This window comes from Crocuta crocuta, unplaced genomic scaffold (genome assembly GCF_008692635.1).
Source record: "Crocuta crocuta isolate KB4526 unplaced genomic scaffold, BGI_CrCroc_1.0 scaffold102, whole genome shotgun sequence".
Classification (NCBI taxonomy): Eukaryota; Metazoa; Chordata; class Mammalia; order Carnivora; family Hyaenidae; genus Crocuta; species Crocuta crocuta.
In genome coordinates, this window is record NW_027530019.1 from 12,392,592 (window position 1) to 12,401,060 (window position 8,469).

Sequence of the window (8,469 nt, forward strand, 5' to 3'; positions counted from 1 at the left end):
GGTGAAGCGCTAACCTGGATGATGGAGAGCCAAAGGGCCCTGGCAGGTGTGGCTCTGAGAGGACAAAGGGACCGAGGATGCCCAATGCTAGCCTGGGGGAGCAGTTAGGAACAGCCCCTTAGGAGAGCCACAAAACCCTCGACCTTACCAAGGTCTCAGGCCTGGAAAAAAGCCAGCAGTGCCTCTACAGGCAAGCCATGCCATGGAAAGATGGAAGACAAGAGACCCAATGTGGACACTTGACATTTGTGAATGAATGGGTGGATGAATGCATGAGGAGGAGGGATGAAGGACCCCTACAGAAATCTCGTTGGAGGGGCTTCCTGTCAGTAGCAAAACCCCGTTTGTTTAAAAGCAATCAGGGGCCTGGTGCCAGCCTTCTCCCTGCCCTGGGGAGCCCGGGAAGTACCATGCGGGGCTCTGTGGCCAGGCCCTGGGCCTCCAGGAGCTACTCACCTGTGTAACCTCAGTGGCGCCTTCTCCCCTAAGCTCTTATCACTGTGGGAATACTTCCCCATCATGGTCCCTCGCCCCAGAAGCCCTGGGGTCAGATTATAGTCCAGTGTGTGGTTCTGCTGTTTGCCACAGTTGGACTTGTCCAGGCCACAGTCCACTTCCAGCTCCTTCTTCTGGTTTGTATTCTTAAGCTGGGCGGCAGGGATCAGGTTGTCCTTCTGGAAGTCTGACAAGTTGTTCATGGCCTCCCTGCCACCATCGTCAGGCCGCCGAAGCCGCAGCTGCCGCACTGCGACTGCCACCATGCCCAGCAACACCAGCACCACCACCAGTCCCACGCCTAGAGAGACAGCCACCCAGGGGAAGCTGGGTGGCATACTCATAGGGAACTCGCAGCGGCTGCCCGCGAAGCCATAGGGACAGTTGCAGACGAAGCTGTCCGGGGAGAGGCCAGGGTAGCAGGTGGCCCCGTTGAAGCAGGGTCCCGAGTCACAGGCATCATTAGGAATCCGCACCTCGCAGCGCCGGCCGGAGAAGCCAGCCGGGCAGGTGCACACAAGCCCATTCTCTAGATCATGGCAAGTGCCACCATGGGCACAAGGGCTACGGGCACAGTTGCTGATGTGGAGTTCACAGTGAAGGCCTGTGAATCCAGGACGGCAGCGGCACATGCGGTTAGGACCACGGTTCACGCACTGGCCCCCTGTGGGTACATATGGGGCACAAGTCAGCAGTCACCTGGGAACCCCCCTGGTGCAGCGGGTGAGTGCCCCAGCCCAGATCGCACTACAAAGAGCACTGTACCAAGGGTCGGGAGACCTGGGCTTGAGGGTGCCTCTGGCCCCATATGCTTCAGTGAGCTCATGTATAAAAACTACTAGCATCGTACAAAGCTTCACAGCAGGATCGAACAGCTACGCTTGGGTTTGAATCTCAGCTGTCTCCCTCAAGCTGAAGGGAGTCTGGCACGTGTTGCTTTGCCTTATTCTAAGCCTCAGTTTCCTCACTTGTTAAAGTATAATGCTATCCCTCCGCCCTCCCCCCCCCCCCCCCATAGGAGCTCTCTGAAGACTAGGTAGAATGACGCATGAAGGGAGGAGCACATGCTGCTATATAGTAAATGCTCAAATGTAATTATCAGTTAACAGAATGAACACAGTGATTAGCTAGAGAACAGACTTCATCTCAGCCCTTCCAACTCCTCTCCACCTCCTGAGGCCTCTCTCCCACACAGAGCTGTCTGCCTGCCTCATGGAAGGTCACCAGGAGGCCAAGGAGATCATGATTTGCCAACCATCATGATTTGTACCCCTAAAAGATGCTGAAGATTTTATTTTAACATTTTTTAAAGATTTGATTTTTAAGTAATCTCTACACCCAAATGCGGGGCTCAAACTCACAACCCTGAGATCGAGAGTTGCATGCTCTACTGACTTGAGCCAGCCATGTGCCCCAAGATGCTGAACATCTTAGATGCCTTGTGCCATGCCAAGTTCCGTGTGGCCACAGGGCAAGGTGAGACCTTCAAAAGTGGGGCCCTGACTGTGCCAGCCTCCCTCTAGGAGGGACACAAGACCTCACACATCTGTCTCTCCAGCCCACGACTTCCTGGGGAGGGCCAGAGACCACCCAGAGCCACGAGGGGGCTCTGATGTGGGGACAGGAAGTGAAGCAGGGTACCCACCACTCTGCCTCCTAAGGCCTGCACCCACTGCCAACCTGCTCCTCTTCCAGAGCCCTTCAGCTGATTATATAGGCTCTTCACCATCCAGAGCAGGGTGGGACCGTCTCAGCCTGCCTTGAGGGACAGAGCTGGCCTCTCTCCTCTCCTGACCCTCCCTCACCAGAAGGCTCTCTCAGCCCTAAGATTGGCCGACCAGGTTAGCAAGGCAACGAGACTCACCATTGGCACACGGGTTGCTGGTACACCTGTCCACCTTCTTCTCACAGTTGGAGCCCATGAAGTTGGGGGGGCATTCACAGGCATAGCTGGCCCCCTGGTTGCGCTCCCTGCAGGAGCCCCCATTGAAGCAGGGGGAGTCTGCACAGCTCAAAGTGCTGTGTTCGCAGTGCAGGCCATAGTAGCCTGGAGGACACAGGCAGTGGTAGCCATCTTCCTGGTCCTGGAGAGACACCAAAAAGGGGCAAGAGTCAGACCCTGGGGGGTAGGGATGCACGGCTAGGGGCTAGATCCCACCTACCCACGATGTCTGCCCATGGCTGCACGCCCACTGGCCACCTGGGGTAGGGATGCCTGGGCACTACCTGGCCAGACCTCCGCCAGCCTGAGGCTCACCTTACAGCTGCCTCCATTGCGACAGGGGTTGCTGTCACACTCGCTGAGTTCCAGTTCACAGTCCACGCCAGTGTAGCCTGGGCGACAGGTGCAGGTGTAGCTCCGCTGCCCACTGTTGGAGCACGTTGCCCCATTCTTGCATGGAGAGTGGTGGGTGCAGTAATTGAGATCTGTGGAGACAGAAACAGCCAGCTGAGGAGGGCTGTAGAGAGTTCCCTACCTCCAGACTCCATGTAGTGCAAGTTCCCTGTCCGTGTCTGGCCCAGAGGCTTCAGCTCAAAGTCGTCCTGACCCAACTACCTTCCCTCCTCCTCCTCCAGTCATGTATATCATGGCACCTTGAACCACATCTGACCAGCGCAATCAGCCAAAGTTGAAAAAAACCCACAGATGGGACAACTGCCTGCTAGGTAAGCTTACAACCACTGGCCACCAGGGTAGAATGAAGGGAAGGAAGAGGAGTGTATGGCAAGGCCACATGTTGAGGGGGAAGTCAGAAAAGGTTTCATGGAGGAGGGGCAGCTGAGATAAACTTGGAAGGAGGGATAAAATTTTAACAGGTGGAAAGGGCAGAGAGGAGCCAAAAGCCACCGTAAATAATGGCTGGGCATTTTAAAAAGGGAAATGTGTTACGAGGGTATTTTGAAATAGAAGTATTTGTTTTCTTATTTGGGAAGTTCAGGGAGGGAGCAAACGTAGAGCAAATATAGAGACTGTAAGGGCTATGTTTACATATGATGAGTATACGACCGTGTCACCGGGGAGCAAACGTGGGGAGAGGAAAGAGAGCGGGCAGGAACCAGGTGCGGATGCGTGTTTGGGGTAGAGGAGGGGGAAAGCAACACACACACACACACACACACAGAATACAGGGGCTGAATTCCAAGCCCCTCGTTGCCAGCAAGTCAGGGCCTAGACAAGTTCTTTCTATACTGGCAAGCCCCCTGCCCACCCTCCCAAGCCTGGTGCTGGTGTCTCCATGGCAGCAGCCACCCTATTTGACCCTGAAAATGGGAGACACATGCTGCAGCTGGCTCCCAGGATGAAGGAGAAGAGGCTCCCTCCCCCCATGGTTGGGGCTGGCAGACTCCTGTAAAGCCAGAAGAGTGACCAGCCGCCCTCCCAAACCCAGAACTTGACTGTGGGCTCAGGCAGCTGCCTGGCAAGCACAAATGGGGAAGAACAAGGGAGGCTGTTTCTGCCCACAGCAAGAAGTCGGTTAGATGTCACTCCGCCCAGAGGCACAGCTCACCCACAGCCTCAGGGCAGCTGGTGGGCACACCCCACCGGACAGCTGTGTGAGGGAGAGCTGCTCAAACAGGGCTTGCAGGTAAGCAAACACTTCGGGGGTTAATAGGTAACTACAAGGTAGAAAGAGGAACTGAGCCCAGCATCCCCCCTCTTTAGCCTTGCTGGAATTTGAGTACAACTTCCAGGCTGCCAACTTGTCAACCACCTGGCTTCATCAGCCACCCTGCCTCCCCAGCACCGGAGCAAGAAGGACCCACAATCTCATTCAAGGCCAAATGTAAGGACCCTTAAAGGCCCCAAACTCCTTAAAGGATAGTAGGAAAGCCAAGTCGGTGGTGGCCAAGTAAGAAGTGTGACGCCTCTGGCTCCCACCCCCTGCCCATCTCCCCGCTGCCCTCTGCAGCTCTCTTTGTCCTGACTCACCTTGGTCACAGAATAGGCCTCCCCAGCCCTCATCACACGTGCATTGCCAGGGGATGCTGCAGGTGCCATGGCGACAGCCATTGTGGGGGATGCACTCGTTGCACAGGCGTCCCTGCCAGCCTGGGCGGCAGCTGTTGAGCAAAAGGAAAGCTGAGGGTGAGGTGAGGGCTTGGCCAGGAGACAGCTCCCTCCTCACCGCTTCCTGTCCCCTACTCACATGCACTCTGCGGGCTTGCTGCAGTATCCATTCTGTTCATGACAGCCGGAAAGACAGACAGCTGAGGAAAGAAAACAGAGCTGGGTGAGCCTGGAATGCCAAGGACTCTGAAGCCCCTCTCTCCCTCTCCTGGGCCTGGGGCTGCCCCCCAAGATCTACTGGGCACACTTCCCCCTCCTGGCCTCCCAGAGGAGCCATGGGTGCCTAAAGGGAAACGGTGGCACAGGGAATGAGAATCCAGGCTAGATGGAAGCAATAACAGGGTCATTTGGGCTCTGGCAAGATGGGGTGGGGGAGCACTAAGAAGAGAGAGGTCAGAGTCCACACCTGTCCTAAGCATCCCCACCTGTTCCCACCTGGCCCAGCTAGTGGGCAGCCCAGACCTGCACAGTGAGGGAGGAAGGCTGTGGCCGCAAAGAGGCCACTGTGTTTGCTCCAGGGACCCCCCGCCAGGTAGGCAGGAGCTTGGCTGCTTACGCTGTTCGCAGTACTCGCCAGTCCAGCCGGGCAAGCAGGACAAGCTGCCATCTGGCTGGCACACGTAGTGGCCGAAGTGGTCATTGCGCTTCTTGCACAGGCGTGAGCAGCTGTCCCCATAGTAGTTGTCACTGCAGATGACCCGGTAAGAGTAGCGCAGCCTTGTGGGAGGGCTGGTCTGCTCATCCAGTAACCAGTTCTTGCCCACAGCTAGGGAGCCCTGGATGGCGATCTTGCTGATGAGCGCATCTGGTGGCAAGGCCTCTGAAGGGGCAGAGGGCCAGGTCAAGGAAGGGCAGCCAGTCCCTGAGAGTGCCAGCAACTGCTGGATCAAACCAACTGTCCAGATGATCCCCACCTGCCAGCAAGCACAGGCCAAAGGAACCCAAGCGACCCACTGCTTAGCTTCTATGTGTGTGCGGGCGAGTGTGTGTGTGTGCGTGCGCACTCTTCTGGGCTCCGAATGCCTGATACCATTCAAAAAAGGGACAATAGAAGGATGTTAAGATATCCCAGTGTTCTGGAGGCAGATAGACCAGGAAAGAGGAAAAGAGGTTAAAATGAGGAAGAAAAAAGAGAGAGAGAGAGAGAGAGAGAAAGAAAGGAAAAGGAAAAAGAAAGAAAGAAAGCCAGTCCTGGGAGGACACTGTGAGCAAAGGGTCCTCTGGTGCCCATTCACGGGTTTTGCCCTCAGAGATGGGTAATGCTTTTCTTTTTCCTTTTCAAAGTGAGAATTGTTGTGCTGCTGAAATATCCTTTTCCTCTGTGTCAGAACAACATCCCAAAGCCATTATTCCCTTTCCAAAGGAGCGGAATTCGCAAAAGGTGTAAAATACAGGAAGGGGCCCGTCAGCGGCGCTGGCAGCTTCAGCCTTTCTCACCGCCGTGCTCCCCGCGTTCCCACGCCAAAAATAACCCGCAGGAAACGCAATTGTGCTCAGAGTCCAGGCAGCGGGCGGAATCCGAGCGTCCAGCGCGGGGCGCAGCTCCAGGCCGAGCTTAGCGTCCTGCCCCCCACCCCGCACTTCCCCCGCCTATTACAGGTTAACTCTTTAGGCGCTGCGCTGTGTCGCCCCCCTGTGGTGGCGGAGCGAGCTACTCACCTGGCCTCAGGTCGTCTCCTGGCGCGTGCCAAGCTTCGATGATGAGTGAGAAGGTACCCTGGAGGCCAAAGGAGGGGGCGGGGGAAGACAGAGAGAGCAAGATGAGCAGGGAAGGCAGTAGGGGTGCCTTGCGGCAGCGGGTTTAATTAATCTAATTGCAGGATACAGTTACGGCTCCCGGGTCAACATAATGTTTCTGCGCACAGCAACGCGCGAGCAGGGAAGGTGAGAGGAGAACCCCGAGTGGGACAAAGGTTAGGAGATGGGGGAAGGTAAGCGAGGGTCATTCGAAGGTGGGAAACGCGCCGGGGTAGTAGGTGATAAAAATCATATCCCCAGAGTAGGGAGAAGAGAGGCCTTAGAACTGGGAGGAGGGAGCCTGGTGAGAGCCTTCCTGAGGATGAGGTCCCAGGAGAGAGTCGCAATAAAGTATCAAAAGAGAGCGCCCTTTGTTTTTTGTTTTGCTTAGTTGGAAGCGAGGAAATCTGGGGAGAGGTCTTTGGTCCCAGGGAGCCCCCTTCTCGTCTTTCGTGACCTCCCAGTGCGCCCAGGCTGTGCTCACCGGCCAGGTGAAATTGAAAGGCAGTTGAAGAGGGTTGCGTCCACCGCCGCTACTATCGTCCCCGACGGCGAAGGAGTTGGTGCCCAACACAGGCGTCGAGACGCTGCCGAAAGTGCAGGGCCCGGGAGAGACGACCGCCTGGAAGTGCTTAAGGCAGACGCGGAAGAAGGTCCTGCAGCCGGGTTCGCACGGCCGCCCGCTGGCCAGTACCCCGCGCTCGTTGGCAAACTCCTGCAGCTGCAGCTGGAAGACTCCGGAGCCGGCTGCGCGCTATTGCACGGGGACGGAGGGAAGGAAGGAGGGGAGCGGTCAGCTCGGCAGACGCCCAGGGCTCAGGCTCAGGGAGCGGCGGGAGGGGGTGGAGGGGGCGCGGGACGTTACCTGCTGCCAAAGTGCCACCAGCAGCAGTAGCGCCCAGCCAGAGGCGCTACGGGACCCGGCTGCCATCCCCTGGAGCGTCGCTCTTTCCCCGAGCCCGCCCTGTAGCTGGCTTCGTTTGGGACGCCGCTTTCCCGCGCGTCTATCCGCCAGAAGGGTCCCTAAAAAGCCAGGCTCTTCTGGGGCTTTCCTCCCGCTTCGCCTTCTCGCTAGCTCTGCTCCAACTGCGGCCGTAGGTAATCCAGGTGAGGGCGGCTGGGCGGTGGCCGGACTGAGGATGTGTCCTCGGGCTAATCCTGAGGCTGCAAGCGGGCTAGTGCCCGGGTACAGTGCACTGAGGCGGCTCGAGCTGCTGCTCTTGGCCTCGTGTTCCCAGCTTGCGCTCTGCGCCGCTACTGAAACCTGCGCGCTCTGGAGCCTTCCTTATATATATTGGCTCCTCTCTTCGCCGCCTGTCACTCAGAACCCATGGTCACTCTCCCCTCCCCTCCGGGCCTCTAGCGCTACAGCCCCAGCGCGGCCTGGAGGGGGCCTCCGCCCCCGCCATCCCCCGTCTCCGTCAGCCAGTCAAGCACAGGTCCCCGCCCCTCCGTGGCGCTCTCAACTCTTAGGTCCCCTAAGTCTGCGCGTGCCAAAGTGACCAGTTCTCTGCGACCAAGGGGTTACGGGTCGAGACCCCGGCGATGGGAGGAGGAGGAGGGCCTCGGGGGATGGGGCGGGAGGTGAGAGGAGTGGTTCCCGGATGGTCGTGGAGGCGGAGACACTGGGGAGTCCCCGTGGGCTGTCTGTCCGCAGTCGGCGCTGGTTACCTTCAGCCTTTGAGCAGGTAAAATAAACTTAAGCTCGGAAAGAGAAAGCAGCACGGGAGGACTCGGATCTCCTTCTTCCCGGAGCCTCGGAAGCTGTACTCTCCTCGGCCCGCAACCTGTGAGCGCCCACCCACCTCGCGTCCCCCACGCAGCGGGGAAGCCAGCGGACGCTTTAACCTCTCAGTGGCCACACTGGGCAAGGCGAGGGACTTGAGTCCAAGACTCTAGGGCTTTCGGCGGCTCCCACCCTCCACCTGGCGGGCGTCTCCCTCCCTACTTGCTGGGGGTGTGCCCAGCGCGTGCCTTCTCCCTTCTGAACCCAGCCTGGGCTCCACTGATGCCAGCCCCTAGATGCGTGGTCCGGGAGATGAGGGAAGGGGGCGTGGTCCCCGAGGTAGGAGAAGGGGGGCGCGTCCTCAGCTGTATGGTAATAAGGGTCTGGCCCCGCCTCCAGCGCCTCCCCTCACCTGGGTTCTGCTTCAATTCCACTGCCCGCC

General features: G+C 58.0%; 1 protein-coding gene across 1 annotated transcript in view; it reads right to left on the reverse strand.

Moving 5' to 3' along the window:
- Positions 1-8,196, reverse strand: part of DLL4 (delta like canonical Notch ligand 4) — a 10,679-nt gene extending 2,483 nt beyond the window's left edge. The window contains exons 1-9 of the mRNA XM_077764661.1: positions 7,167-8,196; positions 6,786-7,055; positions 6,224-6,281; positions 5,121-5,384; positions 4,644-4,704; positions 4,427-4,557; positions 2,753-2,922; positions 2,360-2,579; positions 457-1,159 (exon numbers count right to left, since the gene is read on the reverse strand). Coding sequence (XP_077620787.1) covers positions 457-1,159; positions 2,360-2,579; positions 2,753-2,922; positions 4,427-4,557; positions 4,644-4,704; positions 5,121-5,384; positions 6,224-6,281; positions 6,786-7,055; positions 7,167-7,232 — 1,943 coding nt within the window. The 5' untranslated portion in view covers positions 7,233-8,196. The remainder of the gene's footprint in view (positions 1-456; positions 1,160-2,359; positions 2,580-2,752; positions 2,923-4,426; positions 4,558-4,643; positions 4,705-5,120; positions 5,385-6,223; positions 6,282-6,785; positions 7,056-7,166) is intronic.
- Positions 8,197-8,469: the final 273 nt, after the last annotated feature.